General features: G+C 40.1%; 1 protein-coding gene across 4 annotated transcripts in view; it reads left to right on the top strand.

Annotated features, from left to right (window-relative positions):
* SMG1 (SMG1 nonsense mediated mRNA decay associated PI3K related kinase) overlaps positions 1 to 26,051 on the top strand; it is a 137,836-nt gene extending 111,785 nt beyond the window's left edge. For 3 of the 4 annotated variants that reach the window (XM_078440084.2, XM_078440083.2, XM_078440081.2), the window contains 21 exons: positions 490 to 628; positions 716 to 825; positions 946 to 1,164; positions 1,974 to 2,164; positions 3,121 to 3,293; positions 3,446 to 3,725; positions 4,190 to 4,462; positions 4,689 to 4,923; positions 5,188 to 5,414; positions 8,255 to 8,405; positions 8,504 to 8,693; positions 9,069 to 9,538; positions 12,151 to 12,288; positions 13,904 to 14,056; positions 15,031 to 15,210; positions 16,111 to 16,338; positions 16,972 to 17,183; positions 17,344 to 17,450; positions 18,605 to 18,784; positions 18,864 to 18,970; positions 21,525 to 26,051. In XM_078440084.2, the coding sequence (XP_078296210.1) occupies positions 490 to 628; positions 716 to 825; positions 946 to 1,164; positions 1,974 to 2,164; positions 3,121 to 3,293; positions 3,446 to 3,725; positions 4,190 to 4,462; positions 4,689 to 4,923; positions 5,188 to 5,414; positions 8,255 to 8,405; positions 8,504 to 8,693; positions 9,069 to 9,538; positions 12,151 to 12,288; positions 13,904 to 14,056; positions 15,031 to 15,210; positions 16,111 to 16,338; positions 16,972 to 17,183; positions 17,344 to 17,450; positions 18,605 to 18,784; positions 18,864 to 18,970; positions 21,525 to 21,602 (4,041 nt within the window). In that variant the 3' untranslated portion in view covers positions 21,603 to 26,051. The remainder of the gene's footprint in view (positions 1 to 489; positions 629 to 715; positions 826 to 945; positions 1,165 to 1,973; positions 2,165 to 3,120; positions 3,294 to 3,445; positions 3,726 to 4,189; positions 4,463 to 4,688; positions 4,924 to 5,187; positions 5,415 to 8,254; positions 8,406 to 8,503; positions 8,694 to 9,068; positions 9,539 to 12,150; positions 12,289 to 13,903; positions 14,057 to 15,030; positions 15,211 to 16,110; positions 16,339 to 16,971; positions 17,184 to 17,343; positions 17,451 to 18,604; positions 18,785 to 18,863; positions 18,971 to 21,524) is intronic. The other variant, XM_078440082.2, reaches the window with a different exon arrangement.
* Positions 26,052 to 27,311: the final 1,260 nt, after the last annotated feature.

A 27,311-nucleotide genomic window follows, 5' to 3' on the forward strand; every position in this document is an offset into this window, starting at 1 on the left:
TTGTTTGGGACTGTAATCAATATTGCTGTTTCTTTTGCCTGTTTCCTATCTTGTGTGTGTTGTTCACCGTCCTTCTCTTCCCCCTTGTCTCCCTCCAGACGTGGAAATTCGAGAACTGTATTTGAATCTTAGGTGCACTTATTTTTATGAGGCGTGGCCATAACTGTGTGTGGGCAGAACAGAGGGGATTATGGATGGAACGAAAGAATAAAAACTTGAGAAAAGGAAAAACTAGGGAGACTGAAAATAGTTTGATTTTTAAATCCAGCATTCTGATACTGAGCACGACCAACAGGGACCACAGTGTTGTGTGCTGCTGCTCAGCGCAGAGCCTCCGTGACCGCTCATAGCCCCGAGGAGTGCCAGCTAGTTAGAAATGAGGGAGCGGGGTTATGGTGTTGGGAATTTTGAAGCGTCCAGTCTGTGTTGGAAGGAGATTTGCTGATGGTGTTACAGCCTGCTCTCCCCACCCTTTACCCTCTTGTTTAGTCTTACGCCAGATCTACTGCAGTCATGTCTATGGTCGGATACATAATTGGCCTTGGAGACAGACATCTGGATAACGTTCTCATAGATATGACGACTGGAGAGGTGGTTCACATAGACTACAACGTTTGCTTCGAAAAAGGTAAAATCAAATTGGACTTTTTACATTTACGTGTGGGTCAGATGTTTTTGGTGAAAGGACAAAAACAGAACCATTTGTCTTTTCAAGGTAAAAGCCTTAGAGTTCCTGAGAAGGTCCCTTTCCGAATGACACAGAACATTGAAACGGCACTGGGTGTAACTGGAGTAGAAGGTGTTTTTAGGCTTTCATGCGAGCAGGTACACTGTTTCTCTCCACCTTTTCACGTACCTGTTAAATTAACAGATCTTGTGGAATGAAAGACTGCATTTCAGTGAGGAACCTGGGGGAAAGCCTGATTGAAACTTCTCTAAAAACAGGTTCTACACATTATGCGGCGTGGCAGAGAGACTCTGCTGACTTTGCTGGAGGCCTTTGTGTATGACCCTCTGGTGGACTGGACGGCTGGGGGCGAGGCCGGGTTTGCTGGCGCTGTGTACGGTGGAGGCGGCCAGCAGGCCGAGAGCAAGCAGAGCAAGAGAGAGATGGAGCGAGAGATCACCCGCAGCCTCTTTTCTTCCAGAGTAGCTGAAATTAAGGTGAGGGCAGTGACAGTCACCGCCTTTTATTAGTGTTAACATGTCCATCAAAAAGTGGGTGAAACTCTGTTGATTTAGTTATTTTCATAGGAATAGTATTTTTTTTTAATGTTTATTTTTTCAGCAGGGGGGCAGAGAGCGAGGGAGGCACAGAATCTGAAGCAGGCCCTAGACTCCGAGCTGTTGGCACAGAGCCCGACTTGGGGCTCGAACCCACGAGCCGCGGGATCCTCACCTGAGCTGAAGTCAGACGTGTAGCCAACTGAGCCACCCACGTGCCTCTAAAGCTATCTTTAAAAAAATTTTTTTTGGATGACTGTCATGTACAACATTGAAAGGGCAGCGGAATAGGGCGATTTGATGTCTTATTAGTAGGAAATGCTGCCAACACATTTGTGTTGTGCACAAAGGCACACGACCACACTCCCGTTTGTTGGAGGTGGGTTCATGAATTGAAAAACCTTAGACCTTTTTTAATACACTGCAGTGTGTTTACCAGTGACTATTTTAGGTGTTCTTTAATTAGATAGCCTCCCGTCAGTCTTAATCTTAGTATTGTAGTAGCCAGTGATGCCAATACTGTTTTGTGTGCCTTGGTGGTAACTACATGGTATTGTGGGATTTGAGTCCCCGTTTACTACAGCTGTGTGAACTTGAACGCCCTGCTTATCTTTATTTGTAAAATGCAGGTGATACCATCACCCTGTCAGGGTCAGGGTGTTCATCTAACACGTTCCTTCTGGCACGTGTCATGCTGTCTCACAGTTGACCCTGTAAGAATCTTTCTAATCATAATTATCTTTCTACAGGTGAACTGGTTTAAGAACAGGGATGAGATGCTGGTTGTGCTTCCCAAGCTGGACAGCAGCTTAGATGAATACCTAAGTTTGCAGGAGCAACTGACAGATGTGGAAAAACTACAGGGCAAACTGCTAGAAGAAATAGAGTTTCTAGAAGGAGCGGAAGGAGTGGACCATCCTTCTCACACTCTGCAACACAGGTTTAAAAGTGTTGAACTCTTGTTTCTTTAAAAAAAAAAAAAAAAAAGTTTTTTAATGTTTATGAATTTTAGAGGGAGGGAGGGAAGGAGAGAGAGGGAGAAACAGAGCATGAGAGAGGGAGGGACAAAGAGAGAGGGAGGCAAAGAATATGAAGTGGGCTCCAGGCTCCAAGCTGTCAGCACAGAACCCGTGAACTGTGAGATCATGACCTGAGAGCCCAAGTCAGATGTTTAACTGACAGCCACCGAGGAGCCCCAAGCTCTTGTTTCTTAATATTTGCCATGAAGGAGAATTTTCACATTTGTGTAAACATTGTCAACTTGATTTAGAATTATTACAGCAGTTTACATAAATGATAAAAATACTCCCAAGGACTGCAGTTTCAAAATGTTAATGCACAAAAATTCATTTAAATTTTCTGCTTTTTTATATTCACATGTTTGAGCATGTAACTATGGGAGATGGGTGGGTATAGTGGTTAGAATATGAACTTGGATTCAGGCAAACCTGGGGTTTCTCTCTACAGTCTGTGTCTGAGTCCTTATTCATTAGTACAGTGGCAGGTATGTTATCCACTTTGCTGAGTTAAGCATTAAACTAGAATGATCTAAGTGAATGAACCTCGTACAGAGTAGGTAGGTGCTCAGTAAGCGGTACATATGCAGATGCAACACATTGCACGAGTCTGTGAGATTCAAAAGATCTGTCAACCTTCTTGTCTTTTATGCTGAAGAGAACTCAAAACCTGGAAGGTATGGTAGAATTTTATTTAGAATGTTGTGAGTATAGTTGAGAGAGTTACGGGAAAAATCAGAGAAGTAAGGTATTATGTTTGAGCACTGCCCTCAAGATTGAAAAGGGAGCTTACTAGGCAGTCCCAAGTTTGAGCAAAATCAAGGTTATGAAAGTACGTAGAAGAAAGAACCAATTAAAAAACGTTTTCCCTTCCTATTAGGTATTCTGAACACACTCAACTACAGACTCAGCAAAGGGCTGTTCAGGAAGCAATCCAGGTGAAGCTCAATGAATTTGAACAGTGGATAACACATTATCAGGCTGCGTTCAGTAATTTAGAAGCAACACAGCTTGCAAGTTTGCTTCAGGAGATCAGCACACAAATGGACCTTGGTATGGGTTTTGATTTATTTTAGATACACACGTGAGCCTGTGAATCTGGGGTTGTTTTGTTATGTGTGGGGTTCTGCTTTGTGCTCCTTGCAGTGACTGCTGGGTGGGAGGGAATAGTTGCACTGGTATTAATAGTCCTCTTTCACCAAAAGGTCCTCCGAGCTATGTGCCAGCGACAGCCTTTCTACAGAATGCCGGCCAGGCCCACTTGATCAGCCAGTGCGAGCAGCTGGAGGGGGAGGTGGGTGCCCTTCTCCAGCAGCGGCGCTCCGTGCTCCGGGGCTGCCTGGAGCAGCTGCATCACTATGCGACCGTGGCTCTGCAGTACCCCAAGGCCATATTTCAGAAACATCGGATTGAACAGTGGAAGACCTGGATGGAAGAGCTCATCTGTAACATCACAGTAGAGCGCTGTCAAGAGCTCTACAGGAAGTGAGTTGGGCATGCTTCATTTGCTTAACTTCTCGTGCGATTGGAAGCAAAGCTGTGTTCAAATGATTATCATTATGTGTGCATGATATTTCATTTTTTCTGCGAGAATGGGTTGATGGATGGGGTTTTAAACGGGTCACTTTTTTCTTGGTTTGAGGAGAATCTAAGCTCATGCTTTCCCTCCTAAGACAGTGTGGTTTTCCTCATTAAATAAAGTGGATCCCAGTGTCGGAGTCTCTTTAGCCACTGACGGGGATCTGGGTCAAGAGAGCTAAACTCAAACATTGATCTGTCCCTTATTAACGAGTCATCTTGGAAAGTTACTTCAGTTCCTAAGACTTGGCTGTAAAAATGGAAATCACGATTTCTCCTGTTTAAGGTTTGAGGATCATATGCGATACCCCATGTCGCCCTGGGTCCAGTGTGGTTGTGTTGTAAACAAGCGCCTCTCTCTGGTTTTATAGATACGAAATGCAGTATGCCCCCCAGCCCCCCCCAACAGTGTGTCAGTTCATCACTGCCACCGAAATGACTCTGCAGCGGTATGCAGCCGACATCAACAGCAGGCTTATTAGGCAAGTGGAACGCTTGAAACAGGAAGCTGTCACTGTGCCTGTCTGTGAAGATCAGTTGAAAGAAATTGAACGTTGTATTAAAGTTTTTCTTCACGAGAATGGAGAAGAAGGATCTTTGAGTCTAGCGAGTGTTATTATTTCGGCCCTTTGTACCCTCACAAGGTGAGTCAGCCAGCCTCCTGTGGAGACCGTTTCGTTGTCTTGAAAACATTGATGTTTATTTGCGATTTCACTGGTCTTTTGTTTAATCCCCAACTTAAGGTATTCTGTACTGTCCTGGGTCTTGCTTGACGTCACAACTGCTTTACTTCCTTTCCAGTGTTGAGGCATTCGCTTTTGTGAGTGAGGGTAGCTGGGTCGGTTTCACTGTACAAATATTTGAGTTTAGGCGGAACCTGATGATGGAAGGTGCAGCTTCAAGCGCGGGAGAGCAGCTGGTGGATCTGACCTCTCGGGACGGAGCCTGGTTCCTGGAGGAGCTCTGCAGCATGAGCGGGAACGTCACGTGCCTGGTGCAGTTACTGAAGCAGTGCCACCTGGTGCCACAGGACTTAGACATCCCGAACCCCCTGGAAGCTTCTGAGGCAGTTCACCTGGCCAATGGAGTATACACCTCCCTTCAGGTGAGCACTTTTAAGTTAGCTTAAAGTTGATGAATTTGTTTTAGATCAGTTGAACACCGTACTTCTTACATCTTTGGTTCAGAAAGGCAATTTGACTTCTCCCCTTTTAATCCTGCTTCATTGGTCACTTAAAGATCACTGAGAGGTTTGTGGCCATATGTTGGTTATAGTTGCATAAGTTCTTAATATATGGCATTAAGCCTGTAAATGTATAACTTATCTAAACTCAGAAAACATTAAAATATATTTCTCACATATTTATAGGAATTAAATTCAAATTTCCGGCAAATCATATTTCCAGAAGCACTGAGATGTTTGATGAAAGGAGAGTACACATTAGAAAGTATGCTTCATGAGCTGGACAGTCTTATTGAGCAGACCACTGATGGCGTTCCCCTGCAGACTCTAGTTGAATCTCTTCAGGCCTACTTAAGAAATGCAGCTATGGGACTCGAGGAAGAAACACATGCTCATTACATCGATGTAGCCAGGCAAGTGAATGCTAGCTGTGCAGTTTTCTTGGGAAAGAGATGGGGAAGCCAGATAAAGGGGTTCTGAGCTCTTATTCTACTCTGAGTTCAGTTTTAATTTTACAGCAGATACAATTACTTGCAAATGTGTACTTATCTTTAAAAAACTTTTATTTGGGAATAACTACAGGTTCTCAGGAAGTCGTAAAAACCGTGTGCAGGGACATCTCGCTCACGCTTCATCCATCCTGCGGCGTTAGCATCTTGCCTACTGATGGGCTGTGGCAGCACCGCGAAAGGGATGTTGCCGCGGTCAGCAGGGCTTCCTGAGGTTTCACCAGTTACTCACGCGCTTGTTTGTGTGTGTGTAGCTCTGTGCCGTTCTAACACATACACGACGCGTGCGTGGGTGGTGTTTCACCATGTGAATACACACGGAGTGGAGTGTAGTATGTTTTAAGCCAGCCCTCAGAACTCCATGAAATCACATGGGCCAGTTTAGTTAGCTAATGGAGTATATGGCTCACTTCAGGTGAAGGCTTTTAAATTTGCTTAAATTTTATTAAGTTTGTTTTAGATACTGAACGCTGTGTTTTTCATCTCATAAATTCAGAAAAACAGTTTGACCTTGGAACCTGTAAAGGTTGGGTGGTTCCTTCAGCCATGCACTATCCCCATGGTTTAAGCCCCTTTATCTCTGGTGACTCAAGACCTCTTTCTTTGGCATTCTCGTGTCCAGTTGACCCCAGAAAGTATAATTGAGAGAGTTGAAATGGATTGACCTGCCGTGCTTCCTCCATGAGAAAATTCAAAGATTAAAGAAAGTAGAATAGTAGAATGAACCTTTGTTTTACCCCTTTGGGTATTATCTGCATCTGTTTAAGTGGTTTAAATTATTTGTTTAAATTGTACTGCCCTGGGACGCCTGGGTGGCTCAGTCGGCTAAGGGTCCAACTTCGGCTCAGGTCATGATCTCGCAGTTCATGGGTTTGAGCTCCGGGTGATGATCTGTGCTGCTGGCTTGGAGCCCAGAGCCTGCTTTGGATTCTGTGTGTCCCTCTTTCTCTGCCCCTCCCCTGCTCTCTCTCTTTCTCAGAACTAAATAAACATTAAAAAAAAAAATTTTTTTTTAAATTGTACTACCCCAATTAGTTTGAAGCAGGTATCTTTTCATTCTTAAATACTGTAGGAAGTATATGTATCTAAAATATAAACTTATTTTTCTTAAAAAAAAATTTTTTTTTAATGTTTATTTTGAGAGAGAGGGAGACCCAGAATCTGAAGCAGGCTCCAGGCTCTGAGCTGTCAGCACAGAACCCAATGCAAGGCTTGAACTCACAAACCGTGAGGTCATGAACTGAGCTGAAGTTGGACGCTGAACCAACCGACCCACTCAGGAGCCCCTCAACTTATTTTCTTAATCATGGTGCTGCTACTTGACCTAAAATGTTAACATTAATTTTTAGTGTTTTCTGCAGTCACAGTTTTCCTATTTTATGTTTACTTGTAGTTACTTCACCATACAATAAAAAAAAAAGAGTGTAATTATTATAAATGTCAGCTAGACAATGGTTTAGATTATTTGCCTAACATCTTTATCATTTAATTTTTAGCATTATTTCAAATGTGAAATGTAGATCAGTACACCTTTCTTTCTCACTGTATTTCAGCCCTCATTTATCTCCCTTTAATATCTAATTCAGATTTCCCTTACCTCAAATGGATGATTGTCCACTGTTTTGTATGAGTTGGGTGACTATCTTCATGCTTGGTTCTGTTACAGCTTATATTTGTACCTTGTTTTGGAGAAACTTTCATCATCTTAAGGAAAATTTTATAGCATGTTGTAGCTCTTTTTTCCATTAGAAATTGCTCTGGTTAGAGAAAGACAGATACCATATGTTTTCACTCTTATGTGGATCCTGAGAAACTTAACAGAAACCCATGGGGGAGGGAAAGGGAAAAAAAAAAAAAAGAGGTTAGAGTGGGAGAGAGACAAAGCATAAGAGACTCTTAAAAACTGAGAACAAACTGAGGGTTGATGGGGGGTGGGAGGGAAGGGAGGGTAGGTGATGGGTATTGAAGAGGGCATCTTTTGGGATGAGCACTGGGTGTTGTATGGAAACCAGTTTGACAATAAATTTCGTATATTAAAAAAAAAAGAAGAAGAAATTGCTCTGGTTAGCCTAGTTTTTAAATTCTCTTAATAGTTTCGTAGCAGTTTCTGTGTGATAAAGTTGACAATCTAGTTAACGTTAGTGACATAAACTGATGATACTAGTTGTAGGTACTAGGAGTGCTGTTTTTGATTTTTTTTATATAAAAATTTCAGAATAGTGTCTTGATTCATAAGCCACTTTGTAAGTCTTAACAATGATGAGCAGGGTGAATTTCTGAAAACCTATGCTCAGACTATGCATTATTCAAAACCAAGCTTGCCCAAGATGGCAGGCATCTGAGTTTACTGCATGTAGTTGGCTCGGTCATGTGACAGTAGTGTGAACATCCTGGACAATTTTTGCTAAGTCCTCCAACTTCAGAATTTTGTGATTCTTGACAGTTATTGGGAGGTTATATTATTTTACATTCTTTGTATAAAATGAGACTGTAATATCTTATATAGTTCTTTTAAAAATTGTTATAATTCAAGTTTGCATTAAATTTAATCACATGATCGATTACTAATACTGAATTGGAATCATTAACTTCACATTATGGTGGACACAACATGCCGTTTTACCGTAACATTCTTCACGCAATAAGATTTGTTTTCTAGATTACATGTTAGCCGGCTCTGACACTTGTTACTCTTACTTACTACTCTTCAGGGAGGATTTTAATTCCCTTTTCTTTTTCTCTAGAATACTTCATGCTCAATATGGTGAATTAATCCAACCAAGAAATGGTTCAGTTGATGAAACACCAAAAATGTCAGCTGGCCAGATGCTGTTGGTAGCATTTGATGGCATGTTTGCCCAAGTGGAAACTGCTTTTGGTTTACTAATTGAAAAGGTAAATATTGATTTTGTGAATAAATAATGCAAGTGTAGTAAAGTAGTTGTTCACAGTACAAAGAGTGGAGAAATGAACTTTTCTTCTTTTTTACATAGTTAAACAAGATGGAAATTCCCATAGCTTGGCGAAAGATTGACATTATAAGGGAAGCTAGGAGCACCCAAGTCAATTTTTTTGATGATGATAATCACCGGCAGGTGCTAGAAGAAATTTTCTTTCTAAAAAGACTACAGACAATTAAGGAGTTCTTCAGGCTCTGTGGTACCTTTTCTAAAACTTTGTCAGGTAATACTTCACATTTAAACGTGTTGAATTTAGTTGTGTAGAATTTAGTTGTGTAGGATGGGGTAGGCTTAATTTAGTTGTATGTTCATTAAGTCTTTTTTTTTTTAATTTTTTAATGTTTATTTAGTTCTTAGGGAGACAGAGTATGAGCTGGGGGAGGGGCAGAGAGAGAGGGAGACACAGAATCTGAAACAGGCTCAGCTCAGAGTCTGACGGGGGCTCGAACTCACGAGCTGTGAGATCACAACCTGAGCTGAAGTCAGACGCCCGATCGACTGAGCCACCCAGGCTCCCCAAGTCTTGTTTTTAAATAAGCAGTACTGTCACCTTATTTTGCTTTGCATGAAATACTTTAAGAAGATTTTCTTTTTTTAGGATCAAGTTCACTTGAAGATCAGAATACTGTAAATGGGCCTGTACAGATGGTCAATGTGAAAACCCTTTTTAGAAACTCTTGTTTCAGTGAAGACCAGATGGCCAAACCTATAAAGGCATTCACGGCTGACTTCGTGAGGCAGCTCTTGATTGGACTTCCCAACCAAGCCCTAGGACTCACCCTCTGCAGTTTTATCAGTGCTTTAGGTGTAGACATTATTGCTCAAGTAGAGGCGAAGGATTTTGGTGCTGAAAGCAAAGTTTCTGTTGATGATCTTTGTAAGAAAGCAGTGGAGCACAACATCCAGATCGGGAAGTTCTCTCAGTTGGTCATGAACAGGGCAACTGTGTTAGCGAGTTCCTACGACACTGCCTGGAAGAAGCATGATTTGGTGCGCAGGCTGGAAACCAGTATTTCTTCTTGTAAGACAAGCCTGCAGCGTGTTCAGCTGCATATTGCCATGTTTCAGGTGAGTATTTTTCGAGTGTGTTTTTCCCCAATGTAGGAATTTGAAAATCTGGGGAGATTAATATAAAACAATATAAGGGGAAAAAAATATAAACATCCTGAATTGTGCCAGCTTGCAGCAAACCCAGCTTTTTGGAATTTTGGTGTTTCTTTCCTGTTATTCCTTGTCTGTGTTCCATGTAGTGGAGAGTGTTTTGTGGTTACACTTTGTGACCTTTGAATTCATTTCCATCAGCGTTGTATGTTTGGTATTGTCTGTGTCATTAAGTATTGCTTGTAAATATAATTTCTAATGGTTGAATTTATTCGTTATGTGAATGTGCCTCCTATATGATTTAATGTGTAATTAAGATGATTTCTAAGGTGACTTCTGTTTCCCTGATACTCTCTTGATGTGTTACCAACTTTGTGCATGAATCTGTCATCATTTGGAAATTGTTTTTTTGAGAAGCCGGTTTTTGTCCTTGATTAGTTAGGGGGGCAGTATGATAGCACAGGCTTTGGGGATGAGATGGATTTGGATTCAGGTATAGGAATCTGAGTTTAACTTCCCTAAGGTGGGGACAGTACCTCTCACAAAGGTTCAGGGCCATGAGTGTTAAAAATGTTCTAGGGGCACCTGGGTGGCTCAGTTGATCAGGCATTTGACTCTTGGTGTCCGCTCAGGTCACGATCTCATGTTTTGTGAGTTTAAGCCCCACATTGGGCTCTGCACTGGGGTGGGCTTGGGGAGGTGCGTGGAGCCTGCTTGTGATTCTCGCTCTCAAAAATAAATAAACTTTAAAAAATCCGCCGTTCCCCCCTCTCCCCCAAATGATGTTCTATATGGAATGTTGGGTGGCTCAGTCATTTGAGTCTGACTCTTCCTTTCGGTTCAGGTCATGATGTCACGGATCGTGAGATGGAGCCCTGAATAGGCTGTCAGTGCAGAACCTGCTTGGATTTTCTCTCCACCCCGCTCTCAAAATAGATAAATAAACTTAAAAAAAAAAAAAAATGATGTTTGGGACAGTTGGGTGGCTCAAGCATCCGATTTGGTTCAGGTCCTGATCTCGTGATTTGTGGGGTTGAGCCCTGTGTTGGGCTCTGTGCTGACAGCTCAGAGCTTGGAGCCTGCCGCAAATTCTGTGTCTCCCTGCCCCTCTCTCTGCCCCTCCACCATTCATGCTCTCTGTTTTTTCTTTTCTTTTCTTTTCTTTTCTTTTCTTTTCTTTTCTTTTCTTTTCTTTTCTTTTCTCTTTCTTTTCTTTCCTTTTTCTTTCTCTTTCCTTTTTCTTTCTCTCTCTCTCTCTCTTTCTTTCTCTCTCTCTTTCTCTTTCTCTCTCAAAAATAAACGTTAAAGGGGTACCTGGGTGGTTCAGTCGGTTAAGCATCCGACTTCTGCTTGGGTCATCATCTCACAGCTTGTGGGTTTGAGCCCCGCACTGTGCTCTTTTGGCTTCTGTGTCTTCCTCTCTCTCTGCCCCTTCCCTCTACTCTCATGCGTGCACTTGTGCGCGCTCTCTCTCAAAAAGTAAACATTAAAAGTAAATGTTAAAAGAAAGTTATGTTCTGTTTAAGACACTAAGCACAGTATAAATTGTAGCTATTCCCCCACCCCCACCCCCACCCCCGCCAATACAGGCTTCAATATTATCAGTAGCTTCAAACAGGTTATATAACTCATAGAGTAATATTTGGGGACTGCCATTTTCTTGGGGTCTGTTTTGGTACAGACAGTGGTTTTTTGGTATCGTTTATGTTGAAGCTGCTTCCCAGTGGTGGAATTGGTGGTTATAGCCCAGTGTGAGGAACCAGTGTATTTCCTTCTCTTTGTGGTTTTATCAATAGCTGTTTTTTTTTAGCTCGTGAATTAAGAAAACTAATTTATTCAGATTTTGAAGTTGTTTTCATTATGTATTAATAGTCTTTCTAACACGTTGGAGTTTTTAAAATTTTTTTCTTCTAAAAAGTGTGATGTTGAAAGTTTCATTATTTGATATGTTTTAGTTTATTTCCTTAAAAATTGACAGCCGTATGGAAAACATAAAAAAGCCTTTCAGTTTTGTTCATCTGAACAGCTGTCCATCATTTTAATAAAAGCGCAATGTATTACTTTTAAATTATAGCCCAGTTGGCCTTCTGGGGCCACCCTTGAAATGGAAGGCGCCTTGACCCTCTGTCAGCAACTGCCTGCCCCTTTCTTCTCCGGAGAAGTCTTTGTTCTGTGACTCCTGCCATCATTTCTTTTAATCACTTCTGTAGCCTCATGCTGGACAACCCCTCCCCACCCCCCAGTACCCGTTCCGATCTCTTAACTGGAGATGTCTTTTGGGGGAGGTTGTATACTAAACTTTTTTACAGACTTGGAAATATCTTCAGAATTATTACTTAGATGTTGCATTTCACTGATTGAAGAAATTTATCAGCCATTCTCTACATTAGGAAACTTCACCTGGTTGTGATCATTTTGTAATTTTGCACTTACACTTCTCTGCCTGCCTCGCTTTGCTGCAGCTGTTTTTTTTTTTTTTTTTTTTTTTCTTTCCCCCGGTCCTAATTCATACCTCCCATCTCTTTATCTAAAGGTTTTTTTTCCTGCTGATTTTATTACATTGCTTTTTCTTTGAACAGTGGCAGCATGAAGACCTCCTTATCAATAGACCACAAGCCGTGTCAGTCACACCTCCCCCTCGGTCTGCCATCCTAACCAGCATGAAAAAGAAACTCCATACTCTGAGCCAAATTGAAACTTCAATTGCAACAGTTCAGGTGTGTTCGGTCAGACCTTACTTGCAGCACATTTACTTTGAGAGAGCACCTGCACCGTGGTGACGTGTCGGTGCTCCGTGGTTCAGTGGATCTGCCCGTCTGTCCTTGGCTTCTGAGCTACAGGGGCACACACTGCTTTTCGCTTTTACGCGTGATTTATCTTTTTTCCTTACCCTCCAAGGTAACCAAATCTGCTATTAAGCTGTGTATTTTGAGCCAGGAATAGAGACATACTAAATATTTCAGGGTTTTAATGGATTTGATGATCACTCTGCCTTTGTGCATTAAGGGAACTCTGGTGATTAGAAAAATGTGTCTTCTGAAATGTACATAAGCAGTTCCATCTGGCTTACTGTTCAGACCTAAAAAACTTAGGCAGTTCTTATCGCTGTTGTATAATTAAAGGTATTTAAAGGCGATAGAATGTTTTCCTTTTATTATTGACTGTATTTCTTTGTCATTTCTGCTTAATATTTAGTCTCACCTCCCTTTTTTAAATAAGAGAAACAGTTCTTGATTATGGTTATGTATGTATCTTTGTATTGTGTATTCTTACATCATGTACATAGTAGTAACTGATGTCTTCCTGTTCATTTTATAAATTAATGTGAGTACAAAATCAAGTGTAGTCACTTCTATAATTTTTACGTATTTAATGAAACTTTCTGGAGCTCACTTCTTTGAAGATCGACGTACCTTTTCTCTGTAGCATACTAGGCCTAGTTTTCAACTGTGGAGAGCCTTTCTCACTTGAGAGGTGTGTTTGTGTGAGAGAAAGAACGGGAGAGAAGTGCAGGAAAGACAAAGGATGGGAATCCTTTGCCTGAAGTGGTGAATAAATAGTGAAATAATTTTGTTACATAAAACCTTCTTTATCATGGTAATTTGGATACATTTTTACTATCTTCCATAAGCTGCTGAGTTTCTGAGAATTAGATTTTCATCTTTCACAACCAAAAGTGTAAATGGATTTTTTGAATTAAGCTATTTTAATTCTAGGTGGTTACCGTACAGTGTTACATTAGTTTTAGGTGTACAATATAGTGATTCACTAATGCGCTACGTTACTCAGCGCCCATCATAAGTGTACTCTTCAGTCCCCATCATCCATTTCTCCCCTCTTCCCACTGACCTCCCCTCTGGTAGCCACCAGTTCTCTATAGTTAAGAGTCTGTTTCTTAGTTTGTCTCTCTCTCCCTCTCTCTTTTTCTTCACTTGTTTTGTTTCTCAAATTCCATATATGAGTGAAACCTTATATTTGTCTTTTTCTGACTTATTTCACTTAGTATTATACTCTGTGGCTCCATCCATGTTGTTGCAAGCGATAAATGGATTTTCTCCTAGATAGCACATAAAGTGCATTAGGAATTGGATGTAGCAGGTGTTTGATTTTAAAGACTACTTTTTTTAAAAATGAAAAATTTTAAGACAAACTGAAAGCCAGTTCTTCCCAGACATGTTGAACCTGTTCAAAGTGAAATTTTTAACATGTTTGTTAAAAATGTTTTCTGAATGATTCATGTGCTTCTTTTGAATCTCCCTGGTATTGATATAAGATGCCCAGTAGGAACTGGAGAGTGTCAGATATTCACTGAGATTCTGCTGGCTTTTACAGGAGAAACTAGCAGCACTTGAAGCAAGTATTGAACAGCGACTCAAGTGGGCAGGCGGTGCTAACCCTGCACTGGCACCTGTACTGCAGGATTTTGAAGCAACAATAGCCGAAAGAAGAAATCTTGTCCTTAAAGAGAGCCAAAGAGCAAGCCAGGTATTGTGACCCGTGCGTGCCATCTTTGTTTTCAGTTACATGATGATACAGCTGATTGGAAGTTACGTGTGGGATAACTAGGGGTAGCTTGAGAACCCACCCTCAAGTTGACAGTACTGGGAAGAGGGAGCTGGTAGGCCTTGGTGGGAAGGGCATCCATCCTTCAGGCTGAGCTCACAGCCAGTTATTTTCCTGGACCTTTACTGCCTCCCAGCTAAATATAAAGTAGATTCAGCCTCTGTTGGAAAATATGGAGTTGAATTCCATATTTGTCTAAGGTTCTCTTTATGCAGCTTAGGTGACCCAAAGATTTGATACTATTCTTTCAGCATGGCAATAAAATGTCTTTATGATCTTGAATTCTGCCAGAGGTTGTGGATTAAGTTTGTTACTTTCGGGGGTGGAGAATGGAAACAAACTATTAGGTATGTCCAGTCAGGTAGAAAATTAGACTAAATCAATGACATGTTTCAGTACGTACTTAAAAGAACTATTTGCATAATCACAATAGTATTATCATACCTTAAAAGATGTACGTAATGTCATCAAATAGCCAGTTAGTATTCTGTGATCTTTATTGTGAAGTTAGGCAAGAGGAGAAGCAGAAGGGCAACATTCCAAATTGAAATTTGGACATAGCACAAATAAGCTGCCCCTGAATATGATGATAGTTCTATTACGGAATAAATTTTCTGTGTGAAAGCAGTTGTACAGCAGATACTTTTACCCAATTGTACTTAGGTGCTTTTAACCATCTCAGACCTAATAACATCAGCCAAAAAAAAAGTGCATTTATTCATAGCCTTTCTCAGGCTTACTTCTGTTTTGTCCCAGAAGAGTCAAACATTCATACCATTTTCAGGACCAGTTTGGTCCTGAATTCTGGAAATGAACAGGCAGTATTTTTTCATGTCAATTAAAATTGCATTCCCCCCTTATTGTGGTGGTTCCATTCCTCTTTTGCCTCTTCACAGGTCACTTTCCTCTGCAGCAATATCATTCATTTTGAAAGTTTACGAACTAGAACTGCAGAAGCCTTAAACCTGGATGCTGCGTTATTTGAACTAATCAAACGATGCCAGCAAATGTGTTCATTTGCATCACAGTTTAACAGCTCGGTCTCTGAGTTAGAGCTTCGTTTATTACAGAGAGTGGTGAGTCTTGAATCTTGGTGTGGGGGTAAAGAGACTTGTTGATGGAAATGATAAGGCCAGTGTCATGTGCTCAAAGTCCATTTAATATATTCACTCGGTTTACATTTATGCAGTGTGTATACTATGTATATGATGTTGTTATGAGGGATATAACAATGGTTAAATCTTGCTCTTAGGGCCCAAGGAACCTATTAATTATAAATACAATGAATTAAAAAGTGAGCCTGGGTGGCTCAGTTTGTTAAGCATCCAACTTCAACTCAGGTCCTGATCTCACAGTTCATGAGTTCAAGCCCTGTGTCAGGTTCTGTGCTGACAGCTCAGAGCCTGGAGCCCACTTCACATTCTGTGTCTCCCTGTTTCTCTTTGTCAAAAATAAATAAAATATTAAAAAATTATTTTAATGTATTTGTATTAAAAAAAAGTGAAAAGGGTTCTCAGAGCCACAGTTGGAAGTTCTGTGGAGTTTCAGAGGGAGGAGAAATACAACGTATAGCAAATGACTTAAATGTACTGAAAATACGGTAGCAGACAGGGGGCTAGTGGAAGGTGAATGCTGGACAGGAGGGCTAAGTCCAAAAATAGCAAATTGATACATTTGATGTTTATATTTTATGAGAAGACTTTAATTAGGAAGCTCTCGTGGCCTTTGAAAGCATGATTTACATTGGGTTTAGCATTCTAGATTCGGATCATCTTTGGTATTCTAGATACATTTGTTATGTCTTAAACTATTTCTATTTCTTAAACTATTGTGTAGGTCATTAGTTCATGACTTGGCAAATGAGTTTGTTTGTGTCACTTTGAGTTACTAGTACCTTTTAATGGTGATGATGAAGGAAAGAATCTTCCATTATTTATTCCATCTAATTCTTAAAATCAAATGTTTATTCTGTTTAGGACACCAGTCTTGAACATCCTATTGGCAGCTCTGAATGGCTTTTGTCAGCACACAAACAACTGACTCAGGATATGTCTACTCAGAGGGCAATTCAGACAGAGAAAGAGCAACAGATAGAAACGGTCTGTGAAACAATTCAGAATCTGGTTGATAATATAAAAACTGTGCTCACTGGTCATAACCGGCAACTTGGAGATGTCAAACACCTCCTAAAAGCAATGGCCAAGGTAAGACTGATTCGAGTGACACCCAGTCAGATCTCTCTTTTCATAAAATTACAAGTAGTCTTATTTGGGAAAATAACGATATAAACAAAAACAACTTCTTGGTTCACATCTTCCAATTTGTAATGGAGTTAATTTGTGTTTTTATCAACTTTTTTTTTTCTAAAGCAGGTAGTCGTATTCTGATTTTGTACCCAGAGAAACTGGGGGTTAAAGAAATGGATTAACCCAGAGTCCTATAACTTAACAACAGAGCTGAAACTTGAATATAGTCTCCAAGTGTTTAGATCTCCAGTGTCTCGTCCTCCTCCCCAGCCTTATCCCTAAGCTCGTTCACCTCAAAATGAATGAAATGTTGTCTCTTCCTTTCAGTATCCTACATAATTTCTATAGTAAGGAAACTCAGCCCCACAAAAAAGCTAAATAACTTCATCATTACAAAACAATGAATCATTTAACTTGGGGATTTAGTTTTAGTTGGACTTTTTGTTTTGTACTGGAAACCAGATTCCTGTAGAAAAGGAGTTAATACTTGCTGGAAAAACACTTATTACTTGTTATTCAAAATGTGACTGTCTTATGAGTTACTACTGAGACCAGTACCATTTCTGTCAGTCACTAACATGTGGATTCCAGGATGAAGAAGCTGCCCTGGCAGACGGCGAGGATGTCCCTTATGAGAGCAGTGTCAGGCAGTTCCTAGGTGAATACAAATCATGGCAAGACAACATTCAGACGGTGCTGTTCACATTAGTCCAAGCTATGGGTCAGGTTCGAAGTCAAGAACACGTTGAAATGCTCCAGGAAATAACTCCCACCTTGAAAGAACTGAAAACACAGAGTCAGAGGTAAGGATGCCTTCTGGCCTAGATTTCAAATGGAAGCAAAAATCTGGTAGAGTAAGTTTTGCTTATTTAATTCATTTAAATTTTTTCAGTTTTGTTCAGATTTATAAGTAGCTACCTGGTGAAGCATTTCATAAATAAGCCATTTTATTTTGTATTTCAGTATCTATAATAATTTAGTGGGTTTTGCATCACCCTTAGTCACCGATGCAACAAATGAATGTTCGAGTCCAACGTCAGCTGCTACTTATCAGCCATCCTTTGCTGCAGGTATGACTTTTGCACTTCAGAAAAGACCTGAAACTTCATCTGTTCCTAATCTTATTTTTTTAATTTATTTTTAAAGTTTATTTATTTATTTATTTAGAGAGAGAGAACACGAGTGCATTTGAGCAGGGGAGGGACAGAGGGGAGGGAGAGAGAGAATCCCAAGCAGGTTTCCTGCTGTTAGCGCAGAGCCCGACATGGGGCTTGATCCCACAAACCATGAGATAATGACCTGAGCTGATTTCCAGAGTCAGATGCTTAACTAAGTGAGCCACCCAGGTGCTCCCCTCCCCCTTTTAAGTTTTGGCTTAACTTTAAAAGTGCTTCTGTGAGAGAGTAAACTTTAAAAGTGCTTCTGTGAGAGAGTAAAAATACCTTGTGTTTAAATCTTCTTCAGATAATTTATGAATGGGGTGCCAGGGTGACTCAGTTGGTTCAACGTCCTGCTTCAGCTCAGGTCATGATCTTGCGGTTCGTGAGTCTGAGCCTTGTATTTGGCTGTCTGCTGTCAGCACAGAGCCTGCTTCAAATCTCTGTCTTCGTCTCTCTCTGCCCCTCCTCGCTCACGCTGTCTCTCTCACAAATATATAAACTTAAAAAAAAATAACACATGAATATAAAATAAATACTTGTCAGGGAAATTATAAAAAGAAAAATTTGTAGTTTCATTCCAATTAGAGGTCACTCCGTTAATATATTTGTTTTTATACTTGTAGTTACGTATGCATAGTACCTGCACAAATTGTGATCATTCTGTGAATGCAATTTTTGTTGTCTTTTCCCACTTAATATTAAATTGGTAATTTCGTCGCCACCAAATGATCTTTTAACAAGTGACTTCATGCCCAAATTTAATATGCCATTCTGTGTCTTTACCATATTAACCTTACATTGTTGGACAGTTCATACGTTTCTAGTATTTTGGTGCCACAACAAGCATCACTGTACAAATTCGTTTTTGAATGTCTAGCTCTTTAGGCTATATTTTTCAGAGGACAGTATCTATTTGAAGGGATAAGGATTTTAAGGTTCTAAAGTCATACTCACCTTTGTGGCTATATATGTGTAGTTGATGGTTGAGAGAGCCCTGCCCTGCTCTTTGTCTCCCTCCATCTTCTGTTTACATGTGAATTGAGCTACCCTCTCTTTCCCTGTAGCAGTCCGGAGCAACACTGGCCAGAAGACTCAGCCTGATGTGATGTCACAGAACGCTAGAAAGCTGATTCAGAAAAATCTTGCCACATCAGCCGATACTCCACCAAGCACCATTCCAGGAACTGGCAAGAGTGTTGCTTGTAGTCCTAAAAAGGCTGTCAGAGACCCTAAAACTGGGAAGGGTAAGTTAGTAAGAATAAGGGTGCCTTAGATACTTGTACAAAGTTGTGGTTTGACTTCTATGTTTCCGTTGCTTTGTAGCTGTGCAAGAGAGAAACTCATATGCAGTGAGTGTGTGGAAGAGAGTGAAAGCCAAGCTAGAGGGCCGAGATGTTGATCCAAATAGGAGGATGTCAGTTGCTGAACAGGTGACCTTTTAAAAATTATTTATTTATTACTTTAATTATTTTTATTATTTTTTTAAGAGTTTTATTTAAGTAATCTCTGCACCCCATGTGGGGCTCGAACTGGTGACCTCAAGATCAGGAATCACATGCTCTTCTGACTGAGCCAGCCAGGTGCCCCCAGGTGACCATTTTTAAACTTGATCTACACATTTTCATGCTGCTGAAACAGTACAGGTTAAAAGATAAACTCACCCATATTCTTGGAGGTTCATCAGGAAATGAGGAACTGGAATTTATTTTCGGGATTCCGAAGATTTTGAGTAACATAACTCTGGAGTTGTCAAACATTCACCATTTTATTCTGACTACCCTGTTAGCATGTTCCTTTCTCCCCAGTCCCTCTTTTAGCAGAAATTAGAAGTGTGACTTGACCCTCTCTCCTCCACGAGAACACAGTTAATCTGCATTTTAAAGAGGACTATCTGAAGGTTTCCAGTGAAATGAGGGTGATGTTTGGGTGCGGGAATAGTATCTATAAAGTGTTTGGGGGTGTCAGTTTGTCTGAAGTCATTACTCTGAAATTTTCTCATTATTGTTATTAAAATTATATATTTGAGAATGAATTCCCCTCTAGCTGTTTATTTTGAAAAATTAATTTTCTTAATGTTTATTTTTGAGAGCATGTGCGTGCAAGAGAGAATGCGAGCAGGGGAGGGGCAGAGAGAGAGAGAGGGAGACACAGAATCTGAAGCAGGCTCCAGGCTCTGAGCTGTCAGCACAGAGCCCGATGTGGGCCTCAAACTCATGAACCGCAAGATCATGACCTGAGTCGAAAGCTTAACCAACTTGAGCCTCCCACTTGCCCCATATGTTGAAGTATTTAGGCATGAAGTGTTACTAGGTATTATTATGTATTATTAAAAAATTAATAAATACTTCAGTATATGTCTCCTAGACAAAACATTAACTCAGGAAACTTACCATTGATGTTAACATTGGTTGTTACCTAACATTCAGTCCATACTCGGATTTCTCCAGTTATCCCCAGATGGCCTTTATTGTTTAGCCCTTCTCTCTTGAACCACCTGCTCTGCCCCCAACAAGATCTAGTCAAGGCTCATCTTCATTTCATATACTTGTTCTATTTTTTAGTTGTCTTCAACGTCTAGAACAGTTCCTGATCGTTTTCTTTTCTTTTTTTTCTTTTATGACATTTACCTTTTTGATGTGTCCAGACCAGTCATTTTGTAGAATGTGCCTCACTTTTTATTTGTCTGATATTTTCCTCATAATTAAATTCAGAATCAACATTTTTGTCAGGAATGCTATGTCGCTGATGTGTCTCTCTCAGAATTTTACATTAAGGGATACCGGTCACTGTGCCGTCTTTTGTGTTACTAAGTTAGGTCATTTGGTCAGTGGTAGTGTTCTCCTGAATTCTCCTTTACAAATGTACCTTTTATTCTGTGGGTTGAAAATTTGAGACTATGATTACCGTTTTCAATGTTTTGACATCCACAATTCAGTTTTAACATCAGCACTAAAAGTTTTTTTTTATTTTAAATGCTGCTGCACCACTGTGTAGAAACTTAAACTCTTCTTGGTCAAGAGGTACTTCCTTAGAAATTACCAAGTTTGTTAAAAAAAAATCCATGGACAGGGGGTGCCTGGGTGGCTCAGTCTTAGGTTAAGTGTCCGATTCTTGGTTTTGGCTGAGGTCATGATCCTCACCATTTGTGTTTTGAGCCCTGCATAGGGCTGTGTGCCGACAGTGTGGAGCCTGCTTGGGATTGATTCATCCCCCTGCCCCCTACACATGTTCACTCTCTCTTTCAAAATAAATAAACTTAAAAAAAACCATGGACGATACTGAGTCAGAGGGGTATCTTTGCTTCCAAAGCTTTCTGGTAGGTTAATAGCTTGTGTACTTTCGCGACTGCCTGTCTTCGCTCTCTGTCCATTTGTTTGAAGGATCTTTGGCTATTTTGCTTTTTATTCTGATAGTTACTAAATTTTACATGAAAGAGAGTTAAGGGACTTAGAGGAGTGGGGTAAGTGTAGAGATCTTTGTGCACGGCTTTTGGTATAAGTCATCATTCAGCAGCCCTATATTGAGCATTTAATATACAATTGGATCCTCTGGGTTCTCTGGATACAGAGATAATTATATCTCTTACTATAAAAGAAAATTCAGCTGAGTCAGAATCAAAGTATTTGTTGAGTACCCAACTGTATTGCAGAATGTGCCAGGCACTTTGTTATACGCTGCCTAAGCATTTACCTAGTGACTTCATGTGTTTAACCCCAGGAACACCTGTGCGGTCAGTGGGGGCTCTCTTCATCTAAGGATTGACAAGGCTCAAAGGGATTTTTGACTTTCCCAAGACGCACCTCTTGTAAACTCTGGGATTATGAGGGAAGCTCAGGTTATTTAACCTCTCCACCATAGCAACGACATGTCCTATGGGCAATTAATTTGGGTGATTAGAAACTTACTTTTAAACAATTCTTAGAACTCATATATGTCCTTTGAAGTTTTAAATGGTTTAAAATATTATCCTGCCTACTTTTACAGGTTGACTATGTCATTAAGGAAGCAACTAATCTAGATAACTTGGCTCAGCTGTATGAAGGTTGGACAGCCTGGGTATGAATGGCAAGACAGTAGATGAGTCTGGTTAAGCGAGGTCAGACATCCACCAGAATCAACTCAGCCTCAGGCATCCAAAGCCACACCACAGTCGGTGGTGATGCAACTGGGGGCTTACTCTGAGGAAACCTAGGAAATCTCGGGGCGCTAGGAAGTGAATCCTGCAGGACAGCTGCACTCAGGGATACGCCCAACACCATGGCCTGCAACCCCAGGGTCAAGGGTGAAAGAAAGAAAGCTCACCGCCTGAACATGGAGATTGTCTTTCTGCCACAGAACAGCTGCAAACGTGTCAGGAGGTTAGCTGCAGAAAGAAATCGGGATGCCGCGGAGCACAGAGTGATTTGGAACTCCATTCCACCTGACCCTGTGTGTACAATCCAGGAAAAAACAAACCCCGCTCAGAAACAGAGAAGACTGGGGCCGCGAAGAAATCACAGCCAAGGAAGATTTGATGCATTCAGATTCTCGTGTAACACTTGTTGCTTGGCAACAGTACTGGTTGGGTTGACCAGTAGGCACAAAAAGGCTATGTGATAAGAATTTCAGAAATGGACTGGAAATGGAGAGCTATGTAACAGATACACTACATTGGAAGAACTTACTTCTGAAATGAAGGGAAAAAAAAAACTACCCATCGTCCTGTCCTCCTCCCCCAACCCCACACCATCTACCCATCCTCCTTTTACCTGATCTAGTAGATTAGCCATCTTTCAAATTTACTTTTATTTCAATCCTTACATTTCATATACTTCCGTCTCGATGCTGTTAACCTATTTGGAGTGATAAACGGGAATTTCTCCAAAACCACTGATAACATGGAAAATTCAAGGATTGTTTAAAGGTCTGATGATCACATACAAAATGTAATCCTGGTTATTTAAGTCATTTCTGTGATTCTATCATGTACAGTTTCCAGAATTGTCACTGTGCATTCAAAAGTAATGAATCTAACAGACATTTGATTTAATGTACACTCCCCTTTGCTTATAGTGTGCATTTTTGGGAGGTCATTCAAATTTTCCCTCTTCTGCGATTGCTGTAGTTTCTTTCATAGAAAGTAGCTAATCCAATGTAATCTTTTACCTTTTTAAAAACCAGGATAGAGTACCTATTAGAGTTTTACATTGTTGATGACAGATTAACAATAAAGTGATGTTCTGGTGGAGGTAGAGTGAAATGTTTTTTAATTCAGTTTTCTCATTTGATACTTTTAATTTACAAAGTGTAAATTAAAAGTGCTTTGGTTTACCTGGCATTTTAGGACATGTACATGAAACATCAGCAAATGAGAACCACCGCCATCGTTTATTAAGTTCAGTTATTAATCTGTGAAGTCCTTTACTTTTTGCACAATTTTAATAGTTTGCTGTGAATTCATGATCAAGGTTTCCTTAAATTTAGTGTTGCATTTCAGTACTGTAAGCTGAATTGTTGATCCACAATAAAAACCAGACTAGGATAGGATTCTTAAAATCACGTATCAACACAAAATAGAACACAAAATCTTGATTGAATGCATTTTTCCTGCATTTTAGAGATGAGGACTGTGATCATTTCTGGTCGCCGGTTTTCACAGACAAACTTGAAGGGTATTAAGGAAAAATTCCACATAGCTCTGGCCTTTTCTGTATTCTGATTGCCACCTTAATCTATAATCCTTAGGTACCCGTGAGAGAATGCATCTCAGGATCAGTGCTTTTTTTAATACTTAGGCAAGTATTGCAAGCAAGGTGGTATTTTCAAATACCCGTGTGTCCAATAGCCAGTTAAGGAACCTAGTGCATCAAATTTTATTTTCTTCATTCATTTGGACCTTATTTTCACAATCGAAACAACCTATCTGGAATAATGATGCCATATTGTGTTTTGCACGCTGCTTTATTTCCTCGAGGCTCTGTGGGAGCTGCCGTGTCCATCACCTGATTACCTCTGCTCTCTCAAAAGTAAAGTCTTTCCGGCGACATTCTTTGTTGTCACAAGGAAAAACTTTTATCACAGTGATAAAACAAGGTCACACTAGTTTGTCCCGACAGAAATTGCTTTTTTTTTTAGGTAAGGAAGGTAAAGGAAATAGGTGGGTTTTATTGCCTGAGAATTTCAGGCTTCAGAGGTACCTGGCACCTTATCCGAGCAAAAACAAAACAGCTTTATATCAGAAACATGTGCCTCTGATAAATTATCCATTGCTTTTATTTTAAAATGGTCCCTCTGAGAAGAAATAGCGTGGCATCATACATGTTTGGTTGTGGGGCAGATGTGACCGATGACTTCAAAGCTTGCTCTTTACTGCACTCTGCACAATAAGACCCTGATCTGCACAGTTTGCCTTCGTCTGGGAAGTCTTTCTGTAAGCAGCCTTGGCTTTTTGAACCGTTGGAAGCAAACTCAGCAGATGTAATCCGTGGTGAAAGGCCCTAGTGATGGAGCAGAGTGAGAAGCCAGCGCAATACTGGGGGGATTGTTTTGTAAGATAAAGCTGAGAGTGCTGTAGTTGTGAAGTCACACGTCTTTGCTGATACAGAATACCTGTGGACAACCAGGGATCTGCTCCTCTCTTTTCCTTTCTCTCCAAGATTCAGGGGGTATACAATAACCTACAACCTCTTCTTCCATTCAAAGTACCCTTGGAAATTGAAGTTGATCGTAAGTGTTTTGTTGTCTTTGATTTTCTAAAATTGCCTGAATTTTAGTTGATATCTCTACAGAGCTGTGGAGGCTTAGTGGTTTATGGAGCTGTGTGTATTTCTCGTTTAGTCTTTCTTCGCTGTGTCTTGCAGGATCTCATTCTCTCTGGTCATGAGTTAACATAGTTTGCTAGGATTATTAAGATTCTTTTGCGTCTGGCACTTGTGGTGAGTGTTTTTGAGATATGTGAGATTTCTCTGTGTGAACTGATAATCAAGCTCTTGATCTGCTTCCCTAATTTTTTTTTTTTTTAAGAGCCCAAACCCCAAGTTCAGGGTGAGGGTTTGTAATACAAAGAAAAACTTTCGTAACTTCTGCCCTTAACACTTGCCACTATGAAGCTTAGTGTGTAGTTTTTCTTAATACTGTCCGTGTTTGGTGTCTTCTGCATTGTTTTTGTTTTTTAATTGTGGTTGTTCTGACGTGTGAAATTTAAGGAAAGAGCCATTAAAAAATGCCGAGCAGGGCAATGCAAGTACAGCCAAAAATATTAGAGTTGATGTGCAATCTTAGGTCCTTTTAAATCTGGGGTATTATAGGCAGTACTTTAAATTGAAAAGTCTTCCTGGCCTATTATCCTCCACATATTCGTAATTATTCTGGGGGCTTACTTGTTTTGGCAGTACTAAAATCAAAGGGGCTGGTTCTTCTTTTACCTAATTCTTTTCATATGAAAGGAAGCACCTACAATTAGCCTGTTAGACCGATTCATATACATCAAAAATCAGCAAATGCTTTACTGTTAGCGCACATACCTTTGTTTTACATAAGATTAGATGAATGTGAAAAACAGTGACCTTCCATGCTCTATCATCGTGGGCTTGTAAAATGTAATTTAGAGCTAGGACTTTCCCCCCTTAAATCAAGGAGGTAGACTATAGTAATGTAAGGGTCACTTAAAGAAGGTAGATTTTGTTTTCAATGTATGGCTTGTATTAGAAATTGTCCTCCTGTGGGGAAAAGCTAGCTTAGGGTTACAAATTTTTCCAAACATTGCAGAAGGGGGAATCCCCTGTATTATGAACCCCTCAGGATTTGTTGCACTTTTCCTGCTTTTTAGGCCTGAGTAACAACATCACCATCCCTTATTTACAAAAAGGCAAATGGACTCCAATTGAGAAGCTTTACAGGTTAAGGGTTAGTTGTACAACATGGAACCACTTAGAGTTCCTTGCTTTCTACGGGAAATTGGGCTTACTAGGGAAAAGCTGTTTGTTGTGCTAATGTAAAAATGTCATACAATTAGTTTGATTTTTGAAGATGGTAAACTTAAGGAATTGCATGTTCTCCTGAAATGCAGGCTTGTAGAATGTTTTTCTTTCAAAACAGGCTTTTTTTTTTTTTTTTCTTTTCTTTGCCTGACAGTCCAAGTTTCAGCTCCTGTTTAAAGTTGTTGTGTCAGTTATTTTCCTGTTTTAAATTTCTCTTATATTTCCACCTGTAATGTCAGTGGCAACATCATACTTCATTTGTTAATTTACTTTACCCTTATAAGAGCAAATTGAGTTTAAATGAATCTTCCTTGTCCTAGTAACATTGTATAAATAAAGTGGCTTCTCTGTACAAAAGGTTGTAATGCCTCCTGATGGATATAATTTTGTGATTGTATTTAAGATTAAAAGTTGAATAAATCACACCAGCTTCCTGAAAATGTTCATAATGCATCTTTTGGAAAACAAAAATACATGCCTACTTTGTGCATATTTGCATTAACACAGCAAAGATTGTATGAAATACCTGTTTTTCAGAAAATAAAGTCTTAAAAGACATAGCATTTAAGCTCTGGATTTATTGGTTAAAGTAAGTTTCAGAAAGCTTACTTTTTCAATATGGTTAGAGGTTTTGTTTTTGTTTTTTTAAGATTTTGTTTTTAATTAATCTCTATACCCAGTGGGGCTTGAATTTAACCCTGAGGTCAAGAGTCACATTCTCTACCTGAGCCAGGTGGGTGGCCCTCAAAGTAATTTTTTAATCGTCAAAGTATATTTTTGAGCAGCAGCTAAAATTTTACTTCTATGGGTAAGTTCTAGTATCAAGGTATAATTAGCTTGTCAGTATTTAAAAACAAAACTATAGCACATTATTAATATGTATATTCCCTGGGGTATGAAAGCTCTGTAGGAAAATAGAATGAAAATGTCTGGCTTGTTTTAATATCTGGAAATGAGATTGCATTTTGTTCTTGCCAGTTCATTTTAAGAGGATTCATGTGAACCGTGTCATCATTGGGCACCTTTCAAAAGATCACTTCCTATTTTTGTTGTATAAAAACAAAGGGCAAAAGAAAGCCCTTGAGGGTAGGTGTTTTTTAATGATTAGGGCAATTGGAAGTTTACAGAAAGACCTTACAGCAGGGCTTCTGTGCTGTGAAGTTGCAGATAGGTCTGGGACCTCATTCCTTGAGTAACAAAAACTGGGGACTGGGGCAACCTGTGCTGTTGGAGTTGCTTCAGTTTTTTTCACCTACCTCAATTTCACAAGCTGGTGTTGAAGTTGTACATAGGGAACTTGGCGGAATCAGACGCATTTTGTAGCAGAGGCTGATATCCCAGAGTAGAAATGTCATTTTTAAAGCATAATAATTCTGTGGCTTCTCCTTTGGATGCGGATGTTACCGTGTCTAGATCAAGATTTTGCACACAGTGCTAAATATATTCACTAATTATGTGGCTGCTGATAGGGACCTTTTAATGTCCTTTTGAAGAGGTAGGCAAGGGCCTGCTCCTCAAACTTCATAGCTTAAAATCTCCCCAAATGGGATCTCTATCAGCCGGCTTCAGCTTACCCACAAAACCGATCCCCACTCCAACATTCCGCAAAGTGGCACTTATATTTAAGAGTCCCCCTTCCTTTGTAAAGGGTTACTTCCCCCCAAGTATTTATACCTCATCCAGATGCTTCCCCCCACCTCTCCCGCCCCAAAGATTTGTGGTAATTCACACCCTTCCATGAAATTCACAATGCTCCTTTCCCCACTGGCTTGTTCTCTCACATCTCTTTATGCCTTCCCTGAACTCTTAGGAA

The sequence above is a fragment of the Panthera onca genome, chromosome E3 (genome assembly GCF_046562875.1).
Source record: "Panthera onca isolate mPanOnc1 chromosome E3, mPanOnc1 haplotype 2, whole genome shotgun sequence".
NCBI lineage: Eukaryota > Metazoa > Chordata > Mammalia > Carnivora > Felidae > Panthera > Panthera onca.